General features: G+C 37.5%; 1 protein-coding gene across 1 annotated transcript; it reads left to right on the top strand.

The window, feature by feature from the left end:
- Nucleotides 1–11677: 11677 nt before the first annotated feature.
- LOC149813733 (bifunctional riboflavin kinase/FMN phosphatase-like) lies at nucleotides 11678–18801 on the top strand. Its single transcript, XM_089991835.1, has 11 exons — nucleotides 11678–11692; nucleotides 15075–15179; nucleotides 15361–15547; nucleotides 15813–15943; nucleotides 16084–16153; nucleotides 16274–16339; nucleotides 17096–17250; nucleotides 17395–17490; nucleotides 17767–17918; nucleotides 18292–18375; nucleotides 18453–18801. The coding sequence occupies exons 2-11, from the start codon at nucleotides 15128–15130 to the stop codon at nucleotides 18594–18596; spliced, it is 1137 nt and encodes a 378-aa protein (XP_089847961.1). The 5' UTR covers nucleotides 11678–11692; nucleotides 15075–15127; the 3' UTR covers nucleotides 18597–18801.
- The last annotated feature ends 312 nt before the right edge of the window (nucleotides 18802–19113 follow it).

The following is a 19113-nucleotide window of genomic DNA, read 5'->3' as shown; positions in this document are numbered from 1 at the left end:
TGGTTAGGTTTGCACTATCATAATCAAAGGGTATTGGGTTATCTTTAATGTTTAAAAAAATGCCACAAGACCTACAAGCGCTTCACTCATTTGGTAGGGGTGACTTGTGAATGTCACAAAGTTGACGAGACTTCACTAGTTCAAAACTCATAGGGGCATCCTTTGCCACAAGGTCAAAGTTTTACCAAATAGAGGCTAGCCAATGCGTGGTCGGGTGATCGAGGGGTTGCCCTTAGCCTAGCAAAAACATAAAAAAACAAAAATGTGCTATAAATATTAGTATAGATGTATCACACTGACCCTACTCTCATGCCGTGGAGAGACTGGATAGATACTTGCATCAGCCAAGTTGGAGCTTACCGAATACTAATTAGGATCAAACACATTTGATAAGTAGGAAAAGGCTAATACAAATCATCTCACATTTCTAAACTTGACAAACCTAATCCAAATAAAACAGTTATAATAAAGTACTTGGGCCACACAACACAAAATTGTGATTGTTGCAAAAAAAAAAATCTTTTTTAGGAGAAAGAGAAAAACTCTCGCAAGGTCCACTTGACCTTTTGAAAAAGATTTTGAAAATTTACTTACCTCCATTTTTAGAAAATGCAGAAAAATTAGAGAGACAGAGCTCGCTCGTCGGTACGAGGTTCAACTATTCCTGACGCCTTTACCAGAGGTAATCAAACCAATGATTGAATTTATGCCTCTGCTTTGCCTAAATTTGCCTAAGAAATTATTCTAAGTCCTAAATGCACATTGAATCAGGCTTGTGCTATGAATTTGAACTTGAAAAATATGTATGCTTTTGGAAGTATTTCAAAAAATTAGATTTTCTAAGTGATTTTGAAATAGATTAAAAAATATCCTTTTAAGAAATGACTTTGAAGTTCATAAGTCAATTTTGAATTAAGAATTGAGAATTTGAAATGAATTTGAATTGAAATTTCAAAGTTCTGAATTTGAAGTTTAAAATCGAAATTGAAGTTTTAAGTTTGTTTTTGAAATGGGATTTGAAATTGAATTTTGGATTTGAAGATGATAAAATGAAAATGAAAAGGTTTTGAAATTGAATTCAAAGTCAATTTTCAAAATCTGAATTGATTGAAAATCGAAATTGGAGTTTATTTTTGAATTGAGGATTGAACTTAGAAATCAAACTTGGAAATTTTAAATTATATTTGAAATTTTAGGATTTGAAGTTAAAAATTAGAATTGGGTTTGAATTTGAAATTGAACTTTGATTTGAGAGTTTGATAACCAACGTGGCCACCACAAATACCTTCATGGGCTTCTTGGACAACTTTCATAGCTTCATCTTTGTCTAAGCATCTGGCGTACTCATAATTGAATCCACGACTGTAAAGGACATCAACAAGGATGAAATATCGAGTAGACATGCGTTGGATTGCTTGTCTCTCCTTTTTTAGAATTTCTGGTGGAAAATCGTCGGTTTCAATAAAATCCTTGATGTCTTGATGCCAAGGTTTCTTCATTTGCTCGGCCTGGTTTATTTATATGGCTGAAATGAAGGCAGGTTGATCAAGTCTGCCGACTTTAAAAGACCGACAAGATTCACCTCCTTTGAAAGACATGATGGAGCCCAAGCTGGCCAAGTCGTCGACTATCTAGTTGTATTCCCTTTTGAAGTTACATTGATTTATATCATTGATTTATTCATGATTTGTTCTTTACTAAGTTTGTACATTGTGTGGCTTTGTTTGTGAACGAATTGTTCTCGGACAATACTGGATGTTGTAGAGGCTCTCCCATACAATATGAACGATACAATTTATATATAACGATTTGTATATGTGAAGGCTAGATGAGAAAATGATTTTCACTAATTGTATAAACACTGAGTTCACATACAATTTCTGATTTTCATACCCGATTTTCACTAACTACGATTTATACATGCGAATGATACATATTACAAAGATTTATACATGTGAAAGATACATTATTAAATAGAGTTATGTTTTTAATACATGTGAAAGATACAATTATATTTTTGTGGCTCACGATTCATGAAAATGACTTCATCTAAAAACCCTTTCTTAATAAGACCATCTAGTGTATAAGCATATTCACCTCCTATTTTGTTAAACTATTAACAAATCTGACAATATGGAAATTGGGTCATGCAAAGAGGCATGACAACTAACTTTATAGTAAAACTTAAACAGAATTCGCACGTGATTCCTGTGTTCCATAGCTCGCTTTCGAATTCATCTGAGTCTGTCATGAAATAGAACAATATAAGACACTACATTAAGTTTCACAAGAAATGCAAACATCCTCCCAACATTGATTACATACCAAAAGACTTGTAAAACTAAAGTTATCATTCCGAAAAAAATGGACGAGAGGATTGAAAATTACAATGTTGGAAATTACGTCTGTAGGGTATTGCTGCATGTTGGAAATTACACAAGTTGGATATTGCTTCACGTAATACAATTTACATGTGAAGCAATATAATGTCTTACATACCTATTCATGTGAAGGGCTTGGTTGCTTTTTCTTAGAGGTTGGTTATTTCTTAGACCTTTTCTTGCGAACCAATTCTAGTCCACCTTTGTCCTCCGATGACTGGGATAAGAGGCATGTTTTCTTTTGATACCCTTCGCTAGGTGAATTTTTGCCACTTTGTAATGTAAGGACAATACAATCATTTTTCGATTCTCATTTTTAAAGTAGTGAGATCAATCCAAAAATAATATCATACGCAAGCTCATTACACCAGTCACATGGCATTGGCTTGAGTGGAGCCGATGCAATGCCACCACACATGATTGGTTATTATGATATTGCTTATGTCCCTTCACCATTTTAACAAGATGGACCACACTAATTTGGAGTCTCTAAGGGCATGAGTTCATATCTCAATGGTTCTTGTAGCATATCCATCCAAATTCGACCTACCCATTTTACAGACCTACTCATCCAATGAAATGCAGTTAGCTCGAAGCGGTAGATCGAGGCTCAGATGAAGATAGGAAAATGGTCAACCCTAAACCTTGTCCGGTTTCTTTCCTGCCAATAAGAAACAATGTCTGAACTAGTGCGAATCCAATTGGGTGGTGTTGGAGACAATAAATGGATCTGATTCAAGTGGGCAAGCATGTGGTTTGGTTTGGCCAAATTAAACTGGATCATCACCATTGACTATTTAGGGCAACTTTGTCATTTAAGAAGGTCAAATATATATTTGTTTAGCTTATGTGAAGCTTTCTTGTGCAGCGGAGCATGTAAAACAATTTTGATAGTAATGTCCAAACCAGTGGTGTAGCTAGGATTCATGTGGGGGGGGGGGGGGGGGGGGGGCAAACATGGGTGTAGAAAAAAAAATTGTGTGATAGTCGGGTGTTCGGGGCCAGCGCCCCAAAATTTTTTTTTTGAGATAAATAAAAAATGGCTACAATTATTAATAAAAATCTATTTCATATGGATAAATCAAACTATTTGCTGCAGTCAGGGTTGGGCTAGGCTAGGACTGGGCTACAAAAATGGATAAAAAACTATTTTATATGGAATCAGGGTTGGGCTAGTACTCGGCTTTAAAAAAAAATTAACTGTTTCTGAAGGCAGGACTAGGCTACAACCTAGTCCTGCCCCCCCCCCCCCCCCCCCCCAACTCCGCCTCTGGTCCAAACCAAGTACGAAAATTAAATAAAACAAGGTACAAACTGGGGAACGCTCCTTGTGGTGGAGCCTTTGATATTGATGTGGCAGTTTAATTTAGACTTTTGCATATGTTCACCGTGACCAGCTGAAGCGTGAAATATAGCCAACCACTCAGTGCAAAGCCAAGCTAAAGGCATTGGAAACATTGACATATATTTGAGAAAACTTGCTAAATAAAACATGTTAAATGGTTTTTTTTCCAGCTTTTCTGATGCTTTTTTTGCGATTCCCACCTTATGGATGTGTTTAGCATGGTTGATACCTAGGGATCAACATATGGATTGTGTTTTTTTTTATGAAAAACACTTGAAGATTTACAAAGACTTTGCAACATCGATTGTTTGACACTTATAAGAGCCTACCCATGTGCTAGAATTGAATAGTTCAGGAGAGCTGATATCTATAAAATCGAGTACTTAGATCACATATTGTAGACACCCCAATTTTGACCAAGTCATTTCATATGACTAAAATCTAATATTTTCATCATATTCTAAAATAATGCTAACTTCAACATCATTTTATCCTTCAAAATGACATCATTTTAACTTTTGAGCCAAAAATAGATTAAACTAGCGAATCTTAGCTTTCAAACAAGCAAAAAATCAAGCCAATCTGACACTAAAATCAAAAGTTACGATAAAAACAAGTCTAGTCTCTAACGACACATGAATTGTCATTAGCAGACTTTGAATTATCGTTACCAAACCTTAAAGTGTTGTTAACAACTGACCTGAACAAACATTCTCATAATGACACATGGATTGTTGTCAACCTATAAATCGAATCTGTGATGTATCGTCAGCCTAACAACAAATGGATTGTTATTAGTAGTAAGTGTCGTTAGTATGATATGTCATTTGTAATATGTGTCGTTAGCGGTTCATTTTGTCAAAAAACATGTGTCATTTAAGGATAAGCCCCAAGAACTCTATCTCTACCTTACAAACTCATGAGATAGGATTCAATGAACTTAACCCCATTCCTAGAGTCCCAAATAAGCTTTGTACTTATGTTTTCCCTAATCCTTAGGCTAGAAAATCATTGATGAATCATAAAGAGACCACCTAGACCCCAACCAATCGGATTCCACCATTTCACTTTCATACATATCTGGATTTCTGAATATCGGATACCAAAGAACGATGCATGTATCAGTCAAAAAATCTATAAATAGGGTCTGGTCTTTCCGATTTCACATGACACTTGAGATTTAAAAGTGCTCTTATACTGCAGAAATTCCTACTTGACCTAGCCTTCTAACACCTAGCATAATAGCCTTATTTAAGTAGGTCTAGCCTAGCTAAGACTACCTAACCTAGCTTAGGACTTAAATCCTTTATCTCATCCAACCTTTTGGAGTATGAACCTAGTTTGAGTGCTACTCGAGTTCCATCATGCTTGTCATAATCGTAAGAAATGGTGACCTAAGCTCGAGGTGAGATTCAGTCACTTTTACATATTTTATTTCATTATTTAAAAACATGATTTTTTTTAACCTTGGTATATTTATTTGTGTTTCATATTTTTATCGAGCCTTGGTGGTGGCTCACATTATCAAACTCATTTTCTTTCTAGGACCTGCGTATGACATACGACCAATCGCAAGTTAAAGCCCAACATTGAAAATTTAGAGCTTCTGGTACAGCTGATCCCCTGCTTGATGGAAAAAGAAAGATGCACAACTTGAAGAGCAGACCCCATATCTATCTCTAATATCAAATTTGGATCCAATTTTTAAATCCAAAACTATTTTTTGAATAACCCTCTTTTTGGTTTTCAAAATTTGGGGATCTATAACTCTTAGATATCAAAATCAACATCCTTGAGATTTTTGGGTTGCGATATCAGTTTTTATCAATTTTTTTTAGTATTTTTGGATATTAGATCCCCCTAGATCCAAAATCCAATTACGTTTCATTTTTATCTTAACCTTGATATGTTGGCAAGACCATATCTGCCCATAGGTCGTATCACTATATTCTAGGAGTTGTTGGAAAATAGATGACTGACTCTACGATTATTATTTTTGGTAAGAATTCAAATTCTGCCTCTAATGCCTCCGAAAACATGTGAAAATCGAGAAAAATTAAGTTTTCTGTTTGTTTTTTGCTCACCTATTTCTATTTTTTGGGTCATATCTCAGTACTTTGGTATCTAAAATCAACACTTTTACAGTCGTTGGAAGGCTGAGATATAAAATTCTTCTGTTTTGAGTCAGAAATAAAAACCCCCATAGGGTTATCATTTATAAGTTGTAAAACTAAAGCAAAATTCTAGTATGCAGACGGTAGTAACCATAGAGTCTATCTTTCGGAAGCCATTTTTCTCTAACCGCTTATTGGATTAGGGTGATTCTGGTGGCATTGGAAAGCTAACTTTCCAACTGCTCATTTTACTTATTTTTTTGGTTTTTGGAACTGATAGTTGGAAAATAGCTTAGAACAATCATAATCTACAACGTTCACTTCTGACTTGTTGAAGATGGTGTTTACGCTTCGGCACAACTTCTCAGGAGTGTCAAGGGAAGCATGATTTTCACCTCCGTTGTTCGTTGCCATTTTCTTCGACTCGTCTTCATGAGCTGCAACGGACTGATAGGGAATTAACTGCATGTTTACAAGTAACTCCCTTGATGTTTTTCTCATGCATACATAGGCTTCTTCACTTTTCGGTGCCAAATTTGCAACATACATAAATGACCTACACAGTTGTTGTTAAGGAAAGGATGTGTGACACTTCTCATCAACACCAGATTAACTGACATTATCTGTATCCAGCAGTTCAATCTTTATTTGTCTTCTCCATCTTCGCATTAAATATGACTCAGGTATTTCTCGTATCTTCTCTTCATTAAGTGCCTTTAATGCATGACGACATAAAATACCTTTGAATTCATACTTTTTGCATGTACATTCAATTGTTTCATTGTCAACATTGTACGTGACATGTGCTTCTTGCCTTTTTGATGCTCTTCTCTCTCCCATACAATATGGTATTTGTGCATATTCTTGGTTTGCACATGTCCTTCTATGTTGCAATTCATGATCTGTATAACTTCTTTCTTAATCTATTCAAATACAGTTAGTGTATACAGATCTGCAGATCATATCAATATTTTCATGCCCAAAGTTACATGGTGTGTATTGAAGTATTTAACATCTTGTTCAAGTTCATTCTGTCTAAGACCCTCTATAAATAATTCATATTGTTCCATAAAACGAAACATTGTTAAACATGAATACAAGGTTTTCTTCAGTGTGGCATGCATAGACTCTGCTCTTTGTGTGTTTATCACACCTGCACAAAAGTATTGTCTTCCATATGCCAATGTCCACTTCTCTTTTTCTGCATATAAATTTTTTATCCACAGATAATCTTCAAGGTTGTATATCTGAATCATTTCCTCCCAATCAAACATAAAGATGATCTTGTCTACGCTCTCAAGTGCACACCTAGTAAACTTTTTGTCAAACCATGTGTTCTGATTAAATATGTGTCCTATGTTCTTTGATGCATTTTGAAAGATATGCCACAAACATAGGCGATGATGTGTATTTGGCCACACATAAAGCAATGCAGCCGCAATTGCGTGATCACCATCTGCAAGTACAACTTCAAGTTGTTTTCCATTCGTTGTCTGTGTAAATATTCTAAACAATCACTTAAAGCTTTTCTTGGTCTGGTCGTACAAAAAAGTGTTGCCTAATATACAACTCTGTGAGTGATGGTTCACTCCGACAAACTACACAAATGACCACTGTTCAGTATTAATCTTCACTGTCGTATAAAAAACAAGCATATCATTGAAGCACTCATAATCTACTCTTGACTTTGAATCTACCCAAAACATGTTCACAGCATATCCATCTTCATCCAGTTTCATTGCACTAAAGAAACCAGGGTCAATGCTTGATTTCTTCTGTAAGTAATCAACCAAAGAACATATTTCTTCATTCTTTATGTTATCTATTTTCTTTCTTCTCAAGTGGTTTCTTAGATCCATAGGTGTGAATGACACATTCTTGCAACCACCATCTATGTGCGCGAATAAATTGCATGTCTTCCTTGGTGCAATGCCGACGTTATCGGCTATTTCAGCAATTGCAACATGCACTTCAGTTACTTTACGATATGACCTTAACATAGGACTCATATGTGAAGCTGCTAATTCATAGTTATGATCACTGATTAAAGTACGAATTACATATTTTCCATTCAGAAGTCTTCTTAACACCATTATCGCTGGACATCCACATCTTGATTCTAGCATGCTCCTTGTGGGATTTTCACTTGACTTCTTTCAACCTTCCTTAGAACAAACATATGTCTTTCTCACTACGACACCCTCTGCATTTTTTGACCAAGAATACCTTCTAACACTGAAGCCAAATTTTAAGGCATAATCATTGTAAAATTTATATGCAGCATCCTCATTATTAAATTGCATTCCTTCTACGAGAACAGAGTCAGGTGTACCATTATATACATTACCAGTGCCTGCACCTTTATCAAGTGTACTATCACGATCGTCTACCTCATTATCGAATTGCATTTCTTCTGCTGAAACATTCAAGTCAAGAGTGAATTCAATGCCTGTACTCTTGTTATCATGTGCATCATTAGTGCACATGTCCACTTCTTCAGGTGCATCATTAGTACAGATGTTCACTTCTTCATATCTTTCAAATGATTGAGATAGATCATCTTCATTACAACCAGATGATAACCTCACCACTGTTATAAGCAAGATATCAATTTGTGTTAGCAAACACATACATTTACTATAATTTATTCAAGATGCATATAACAATAGATACTGATAAGGTTAAGCAAGTCAAAGAAATGATTGAATGAATCACAGTATAAAAGCAACAACAAATTGTTATTTACTTATACTATGCATCGAGTTGTTATTTACCATGCCAATAAAAAAAATGATTTGTCGTATCTTTTATTGGTGACAATAGCGATTTAATTATATCTACGATGCTGTGAAGCGATTTCAATAGAAATCGCTAACAGAGCAGTGATTTGAATACGAAAATCGCCACCGCAAGCGCATAACAATGTATTTCTGCACACACACGTTTTAAAAGTCTTTCTACAAATATCTTACAAATCGATACTAGAAAACACATAATATCTTACAAATCGATATATATCGCAAAATATATTACAAATCGATACAAAAATTCAGCATAATAGCTTACAAATCGATATTAACAAACAAAAAAATATCTCACAAATCGGTAGTATGTTACTACAACCTCAATTTGTGATACATTGCATATACTGAGTGAATGGAGGATAACTGATGGGGTAGAGGCCCTTCCTCGCATCTGTAAACAAACATTCTTGTCAACATGTCACAGCGTCTTACAAATATCGTTAAGTTTCCAACCATCGAAAGGACAAGATCCACCTGCAATAACAAAATAATGCTTTAATGGCACTCATGACAACATACATTCTTCAATGATAGCATGATGACATGGAAAGGTACTCACGATGCCTTAATGACACTTGTTGGAATGTTTGTGCATCATTGCTTTCTTTCATAATGCCTAACGACAAAGAAAAAGAAGGCAAGACTGTAAAAAGAGATGGCCGACAAATGCCCTATGACACTCATCAATGATCGAACCAGTCGATCACGAACCCGAGAATGTTTTGTAACACAAGGCAGGAATGAGAAGGCGACAATGTGTTGTAACACAAGCTAAAAACCAAGGCGGGAACCTCAACTCGAGACAACGACAAAGGCTGCTACTCCGGTGACAAAGTTTGCATCGTCAAAGGGAGCTCCTGTTACAGCAAATGGTGCAAAAGTTTACTGTTTAGGGCGAAAATGAAACGTTTGGACTTTGAAGAGTTAACATCATCCTCGACTTTCTGGATGAAGGACATTTTTGTCCTTTTTTTGAACCATCGTTTTCTTTTTTTGAATGGAGGATATTTTTTGTCATTTTCTCGAACCGTCGTTTCATGGTGAGAATAGCAGAAAAGGGTACTTATATCTTTGCAACCGCACCAGACTCTGATGCTAAGTGATGTTGACACACACGGGAATACGAGCCCTATGTGCTTATATACATGGCGCTCATTGGGACCCCCAAACACGCACTGTAGCTAACAACCGTCTTCGGAGGAGAACACACACCACCCTCCCCACTTCCACTTAAAATTCCTTCCAATTCTGGGCATGAAATTATTGAAAGTGCACATAATCTTGTTAAATTTCTTGCCTGAGATAAACTAATCCCTTTGAAATCAATACAACTCCCTATAGTCAGTCCCTGCTCCGCGCATCCAACGGTTGTTAGCAACCGCGTTCCAAACGGCCGCGGCATCCCCCGTGACCAAACAACCCCTTAATGTACAAATTACATGGAACCATTTGCGTCGGGCATAAAAAAAAAAGGTCAAGTACAAGAAAATTCAGGTCTATTTTTTAACCCAAGAAGTGATTCATTTTTAAGATGGGTCTAGATTTCAGACCTCTTCGATCTTTCAAGATCAGGTTGAGTCAAGTTTAATCAGTTCAAGACACCAGTTAATTTCGCATGTACCCGACCCAGCTAGACCACTAAGCATATGGGAATACCAGTGGAATTGATGCTAACAATATCCGCACCGTTAAGCATGTGGGAATACCCGCGGAATTGATGCTAAGAATATCTGCACCGATAATCATATGGGAATACCAGTGGAGTTGATGCTAAGAATATCTCAGATGAGAAATTCCCATCTTACGATCTCTTTATTCCTTTGTTTGCTTTCTATACTTTTAGTTTATATTCACCCACTACCCTACCCAGACCCAGATCCAGACCCAGACCCACACCCACGCCTCGGCTCGCTTCAAAATGACTGTTCAAGCTCGGCTCCAGCCCAAAGCCGAGCTTGAACGACACTGTCTGATAGTTGTCTGCGGTGAAGGGTTTTTGAGAAGCTGGGATTCGATCCCCGACCTCCCCAAAAGTTGCACAAATGACCCACACTAGATCATTTGTTTTGTTTACTGTTGCCCAGAAAAAAATACAAATATTAAAAATCCCCTTGATTGTCATACAGCGAGAAAGTATAACGGTATTCGAACTCAGCACCTTTTGAATTTGAGGCTAACACCCTACCCATTAAGGTAACAATGACCTGCCAACACGACAGGGTTAACCCTTTTAATAAACGGGTCAGGTCAGGTAAACGGGTTGGCGGGTTAGCGGTTAGGTTGGCAGGTCGAGTTCGGGTAAACTGGTTGGCAGGTCGGGTACGAGTAAAGGGCGGGTTGGGGTCGGGTAAACGGGTTGGCGGACGGGTCGGGTTCGGGTAAACGAGTTGACCCAACCGCCTAACCCGTTTATTAAACGGATCAACTGGGTTGGCGGGTTGGCATACCCCTAACACGAACCTGATCCGTTTAATAAACGAGTTAGGCAGATTGACTTGTTTACGACACAAACCCGTTTAAGCCAAACCCGAACCCGGCTAAGAAGCGGGTTGGCGAGTCATGTCAGATTTTGCCACCCCTACCCTGGATCAACCAAGTTAAGCTTAAGGATAAGAGAAAACCAGGAGTGAGTCAATGACTTTGTTTACAAAAACAAGATGCTAGACCATTTGAATGAATCGAAATATATAAAACCCAAGTGGTAAGATCATCTTTAAAATTTCCCTCTCCATTGTTCTCCTCAATTTATATGAAGAGTATGCCAGCCGAATCTCACATGTTCCGGACAGGACAGATCAGGTCATATTGTATATAACTGATCCTTGGTTATATTCAGTTCCCACTGCCATACACAAGATAACTTGATCCGCTGTCTGTTCTTGCTCAGCCAAAGTCAACAAAGCATAAGACCCCACTGGGCCTAACCACCTTCCAAGCATTAGAATCTGTCCTCCATAGATGTTAACAAGGGCCTCCGATTTGCATTTATTAAGTACCAAACAAGCATTCCAAGAAGTTGCATGAGAAGCCTTCACTGCTTTGATTCAGGTACTTCTCTATTCCCAATATAAAAGTTTTCATGTTAACCTTACTGGATTCTCAATTTTCTATTCCTTCTTGTTATTTTTATTGGTTAACTGCAAGAAACCAAGATAGAAGGTTGTGATCTTTTCATCTTCTATTCATTTATTATAAAATTTTTAACTCCAATCGTGTGGAAGTTGTTTATGTTGTGGTTATTTATGAAATCAGATTGTTTTTTTTCCTTTTATTGTTTTTCGATTGTAACCCAAAGAATCACACCTGGGCGCGGAGACATAGTCGCCGTCCGAACGGCATAAAACTCCAAGGCTAGGGCCCTCGCCCCCAGTGCCCATGCCAGATCAGGTTGGCTGTTTCATAGTCCATGTTAATATGCTTTATACTTTCACATCCAAGTATAAATCCGAAGCGAGTTCAAATCTGATTACATGCATGAGGGATATCTTATCAGCTATTTAAGCTTAGTGGGATACTATTTTAGTTTTTTTTTTAATCCAAAACTAGTTCCAAACTCAACTGGGTCATAACCCATTAGGTCAGATTTAGTAATGCCTGCATTCAGACCTAATCTGACCTGTTACATCCCTAGGCCTAAAGAGTTGCAATATGATTGCACAAAAATTGTGCATTAAGCTAGCTATCAGGAGCTTAATGTACAAATTTTGTGCAATCATATTGCACCCAATCCGGACTCAGCCTGTGAAAAGATCAGGTGCAATATGATTGCACAAAAGTTTGTGCATTAAGCACCTGCCTGATAGCCCTCCATCAGGTATTGGGCCCCACATCTGACAGGCCCTATCCCCAAGAGTTGCTTAATGCACAATTTTTGTGCAATCATATTGCACCTGATCTTTTTACAGGCATTTATTACATCACCTTGTGTTGGGACGTTGCAAGTTCAAATCTATATGGTTGTATAACCCAGCTTTTCCTGTCAAAAAAAAAAAAAGTGTGGGACAAACCAGCCCCACAGCAGGAAGCTCTGGAAGAGGTATTTGCCAACCTTGCTTTACAATGGGATAAAACCTTGAACTGCCTTATAAACTCTTCAATTGCCTCTTGAACACCTATTCCAAACAGAAATTGTGAGCAGAGTTTGATCCAACTTTTATATTCCAATTTCTCAACTCCTATCTAAAACTAAAATGACCCAAGTTAACGAGACTTGGTCTTCCATTTCTTCAGAAGGATATGTTTTAAAACCCAAATTCTCAACTCTTATCCCAACTACCAGTTCTCAAACAGGACCTATATAGCTATAACGATCAGACAAGATCCGATAGTATGTATATGTTGGATCCTTATGAGGTACGGTTTTAATCTGATTCAGGATTCGATATAAGCTTTATAAATCTGAGACCAAATCTGATTATCTTCCGAAAGATCCGACCCATTTACATCCCTGATTAGGCATCCAGCCTATCGAGAACCAACTACTGTACCAAGTCCACCCTTCCCAAAGCATTGCCTCTCCATCTTTCTCCATATTAAACCTCTGGATGTCAATGTGTCAGATTTGACCTCGACCCTACTTGTACCAAACCCTAGAGCATCAGGGTTTGGTGATAAACAAGGAGGTCCAATTAGAATTCGGGTCAGAATCAAAGGGTCCAATTAATATATGAAGTTGGTTTTGGTTTGTGAAATTTTATACAAGACCTGGGCCAGACCCGAGTTCTGACTAAGATCCTCAAATTTTCAATGTAAAAAGGATAAAAAATATTATTTTAGAGTATGATCCATGTAATCCTTATAAGACCCGGGTATGATTTCTCTTATGGTGGGTCTGATTGAACACGGGTTTAAACCCGGTCCCAGCATCTCAAATCAGATCTGGGTTTGGTCCCACATGAGTCCGAACCAAACCCGATCCGTTGACACCCTTACATCCAGCCTATCGATGTGCACCAACCATTGTACCAAGTCCACGCTTCCCAAAGGCATTGCCTCTCCATCTTTCTCCATAGTACCGTTCATTTATCCGCACCCTAATCTAACTAGGGACCCCTGGCAAGCTTCAACTCACAATCAACCCTACAAAAAGCTGGTCATCCTATGTGCTCTGTATTATTCACCTCCTTCAATGGCATGAAACAAAACCCTGAAATCAACTAGTAAATACAGACTCGTGCCTACAGATTGAGTGTATTGAAGTTTGGTTTTTCTAAGATTCTAGAACCAACAGGTCAAGAAGAAGGTGTGTGTGTGTGTGTGTGTGTGGGGGGGGGTGTGCGGAGGGGGGGTTAAACTTGAATGTATTGCCGTGGGCCCCACCTTTTCTCCTCATGGTTGGCCCTGTTTCCCGGAACCGTTATTGCTCCTGCTGCGAATTCTGCGAGACCTTTTCTTCATGGTGGTAACGCTTGTGCGTGCTTCTTCTCGCTTCTCTGCCTTGGATGCTTTTTCTCCTTTACTCTCTCTCTCTCTATCTCTGTTGAGTTTGTTATGGGATATTAGTTTGTATGTCTTATTGAAATTTGTTTAATTGGGTATGTGAGAATTTGATGGGAACTTCAATGAATTGACGAGAACAAGCGGCTTTGTAGTGGTTGATCGATCTTGGGTACACTTTCGAATTATTTCATATCACTAACTACGCAATTCTGAACTGGTAGGGGTCTGCCTAACCCCAGCTTGTCAATCCAAAAAAACTACGCAATTGTGTGGAAATTTTGAAGGTTTTTTTTGTGGCGAGTTTCTTGGGAGTTCTGCATGCAATTCGATTGGATAGATAGAAGGAATTGGTTGTAAATTTGTGGTGGTTTTGGTTTCCTTGTCATTTGATCGAATGGTTCAATCTGATCATTTGTTTTTAAAGAACGTTAGGACTCTTAGTTCTGAAAACATTAATCAATACTGCGTATATTTTTTTGTGGTACCAAATTAACGAGTTGGGTCACAAATATCCATGTAACATTATTGAAATGCTTTTTCATATAACTGCGTAGATGGAATTTGAAAATGGTACACTAAGAAATCTTGAAAATGTTCATCGATGGTATGGAAAACTATGCTGAATCAGTTGAATGCCACTATGAATTTTCAGCAGCGCAAGAAAATACCTCTATCTGATCGTCAAACTGTTATATTTTCCATCTGCATATTATGTCGCGATTATATTGAAACATGTTAACATATGTTTATGAAAACATAAGGTCCTGCTTGATGTCCTTGGAACAGTAGCTAAAGGATTTATAAAATGTGTTGTGTGCATCTTGAATCATCAGAACTAGTTTCTTTCTGGGTATTGTCGCGCTAAACTCAGGATGAATTGGTTCGTAAAACTTGAGTTGGGCCCAAAGTGCTTGGGTTGCAACAGAAATATTTGTATATATTTTCTGTAACATAAGGTATTCTTGTTCTGAGCTTGTATTATATGTTACAGTTACATGGGCGTCTTTGTCAAATAACCTTTCTGAAGCCACAAAAGTGACGGCCATGACGCCTTCAATAAGGAGACTTGTTTCATGTGTTATTCTCGATTTAGACGGTACTCTTATAAACACTGGTACATGAGCCTTCCTATCTGCCACTATTGTGAAAAAGCTGCTTTGCAATTTGTTTAATAGTTTGCAATACTTTATACTAAACAGATGTATATCTTTTTAGTGGTTTTAAGAATGGTTTATCAATGCACTTGCCCGTTTCAAACACATTCTTGCCCTTTGCAGAAGGAATTGTGGATGATGTATTGAGAGTATTTTTGTTTAAGTATGGAAAGAAATGGGATGGCAGAGGAGTACTAAATAGGATAGGGAAGACACAAATGGAAGCTGCAGCTGCCATTATAGAAGACTATGGACTTCCCTGCAGTGCAGAAGAATTCATGGCTGAAATTGCCCCATTTTATGCTGACTGGTATGATTCATTCATTTCATTGTTTATTGCAATCTCTTCTTTTGGTTGATGACTGCATTTAAAAAAAATGAAGGAATGGCAAATATTGGGTGGCCATCCGGTCATATCATCATGTGTATTACATTGGAATTGGAATTTGAATTTGAAAATTGTTTCAAATGTCACAAGATCTTATTATTTGCTATTGTTATTCGCAGCCATCATGAAACTGAGTGAAGAATTTGTTGTCTGCTTTGATAGCTCACTTGGCTTTTGAATCTTTCAGTTGGTCGAAAATAAGTGCATTTCCAGGTGCTGACCGTCTTATCAAACATTTGCATAATCACGGTGTGAAGATTGCATTAGCTTCAAACTCCTCTAAGGCCAGCATAGAACAGAAGATATCATATCATTGTGGTATGTCTCGTTTGCTAACCATGATCATTTTAGTTGGAGTTTCCTAATAGAAGAAGTGCTGATTGCATTCAAACACGATTCTATTATCAATATTTGTTAGTTTAGTTTTCGTTTTTTTCTTCATATTTGTCTGCATACAGGATGGAAAGAGTCCTTTTCTGTCATCATCGGTGGTGATGAAGTGCAAGAGGCAAAACCATCACCTGAAATGTGAGTCTCATGTTACAAAAGATTAACCATTTTTTTTTATGTTTATGTTGGTTAAATAATTCACGTATTAAAAATTTATTATTTTCAGCATCTAACTTTCAAGGTGGCTTGCTTTCTTAGATTTCTCAAAGCTGCTAAAAGATTGAATGCTGATCCTTCCAGCTGCCTGGTTGTTGAAGATTCACTGTAAGAAATCCCTTACCATGTATGGTGATAAATCCAACTTCATTATTGTAAGAACCAGGCTCATTATTACAAGGAACAGTTTGAAAACCACATTGGAGAAATGTATGCATTTTTTTAGGGATATTGATTGATGCCCATTCTGGTGTTAAAATTTCCTGTATATACTTGCCAACAGTGAGAGCATAACAGCGTTTAATGGAATAGCTGATATCAGTGTAAAACCTTGAGAACATCTATGATTATATTTTGTCATGTTGCTAATTCATTTAGAGGTCCACTTCCATAAATTGGATGATGATTGATGTGATTTTTCTAGAATTGTAGAGTGAAATATGCATTGCTTTCATGAGGTGATAAATCACTGATTTTCCAACAGCCTGAAACTGTTGCTTATAACATTTCCATGAATTATACAACTTTGCATATTTGTAGAAATATCATGGATTTGTCTTTTTAATAAGGTGATTAGTTTTCACTCTACCATCAATCCTCAATGGACAATTTTTATCTTGTGAATAGCAAGATGTATGATGATGTCATCTCTGCCTTGCCAATCACTAATTGCTCAATAAGGAGGTTATTACTTTGTTCTTTTTCCCAATTATGATCCCCTTAAATTTATGAAATTTCAAAAATAACTGATGTGTATACTATTTTCTATAAAAGATTCTATGCATCGCTGGTTCAGAATTAATCTGTTGTATCCCTATTTGGGCTTGTAACCCAAAATTGATGCCTGATCACCATTTTCCTCAGGCCAGGTATTACAGCTGGTAAGGCCGCTGGAATGGAGGTTGTTGCTGTCCCTTCTATTCCAAATCAAACCCATCTTTACAGCTCTGCAGATGAGGTCATCAATTCTCTGCTGGATTTGCATCTTGAGAAGTGGGGCTTACCACCGTTTGAGGATTGTATGCATTTAGTACCTTCAGTAGACCTTGTTTTTCTTCTCCCGAAAAATTGGTCTTTTCTATTTCATTGTGCTTCTTCCTGGCAATAGTGAATGTTATTATGGATTTTTTTTTGAAGCAAATTATTTTGGATTTCAAATACAGGGGTTAAAGGTACTTTACCTATTGAGCCCTGGTACATTGGAGGTCCTGTTATTAAAGGCTATGGTCGTGGCTCAAAAGTTCTAGGAATTCCTACAGGTAAGTTGAGAAGATATAGAACATCTGTATTGCATGAAATTGTTTGCATACATGAGTCCTTATCAGAATCAGGATAATGTAATCTCTAGTTTACTGCACAAATTGTATGACAGGACCATTATGATGTTTTGGGGTATTTGAGGCATGTTGTGTCATAGTCTCGTCAGGAGCAATTTGTTTAAAAGGAAGTTGTACAATCGTGCATATGGACTTTTTACTGTTTTTGCAGCTAATATATCACCAGATGCTTATGGTCTTTTTATTTTTTTTTTGCAGCAAATATATCTCCAGATGGCTTTTTGAATATTCTTTCACTGCACGCCTCAGGGGTGTATTTTGGCTGGGCTGGACTCTCTACTCGGGGTATTTATAAGATGGTGATGAGCATTGGTTGGAACCCATACTTTAACAATGCTGAAAAGACTCTTGTAAGTATTTAGTTGGTTTGATAACATTCATGATAAGGATTAAGTGTTGACAGTGACAGCTAAGAAAACTCATGGTTTCTCTCATCTCCTAGACCAATTAATATGCTTAAAATAGCTAGCTATTTGGCTTATAAAGAAATTTCGATGGAGCCTCTATGGTTTCTTGCAGCTGCTTTCCCAACCTTAGCCTTACTCCATGTATTTTCTGGCAGTCCTTTAGCTAAACTTGGAGTCCAGCAACCCGTGTTCCTTCTTGCTATTGAATCAGATGACCTAGGAATATATAACCATGTTCTTGAAAATGGCAGTTTATAATCCAACTCAACTGTAAGAGGGTCAAAATCTTCTTTTGTCTAAGAATATACCGTTTCAGGAACCCTGGCTGCTTCATGATTTTAATGAGGATTTCTATGGCGAAGAGCTTCGTCTTGCTATCGTTGGCTACATCAGACCTCAGGTAGTGTTCTCCCAATCTGAATTTTTTCTGACTGCATTTTGAGATTCTAAACCATTTTCTTCCATGACTACTGTCAGACGAATTTCCCTTCACTCAATGACCTGATTGAGAGAATTAATGAGGACAGAAGGATCGCAGAGAAAGCCCTTGACCTACCCTTGTATTCAGGCTACAAAGACGCACCATATCTGATAACTCCTCTCTCAGAGCATGATCAATGAAACCATGTGATACAATTGTTCTAGGAAAAATTTGAAGCTTTGGTTACCATTTCCTCCCAAACTTGTAGACTCTCTTAGAAAACTTTTTTCAAAAAATGCAAATGTGGCATGCATTTTGGTTGTATGATTTCCTCAGAGACCATGCTTTTGTTCAAGCATGAGTCAAAACATTTTCTAGGTGAATAATGGTTTATGTTTGTAAGAACTTTCTATAGTATGTACACTGGAATGGATTAAAAGCTCAGGTGATAGGAGAGCGGATCAGGTGACCATAGAAATCATGCTCGACCACACGATAGCCAATGGGGCCAGACCATGTCATCAGCTCCATGCTTTTGGGGCCTCGGGTCATATGCTCTCGCGCGATTGATGTGAGGTGGGTCAGGTGGTCAAGCTTGCTCCGATCACCTGTCCCAGCTGATAGAGATGTTGAATTTGGAACATTTAAGGACAGGCTGATACTCCAAGTTGTTCACAGGCCATGTTGAACCTACCAGCACCTCATTTGGTCATATGC

The sequence above is a fragment of the Nuphar pumila genome, chromosome 16, assembly GCF_984573655.1.
Source record: "Nuphar pumila chromosome 16, dmNupPumi1.hap1.1, whole genome shotgun sequence".
NCBI lineage: Eukaryota > Viridiplantae > Streptophyta > Magnoliopsida > Nymphaeales > Nymphaeaceae > Nuphar > Nuphar pumila.
The sequence above is the reverse complement of the archived record's forward strand: the minus strand, read 5'-3'. Positions and strand labels throughout refer to the sequence as shown.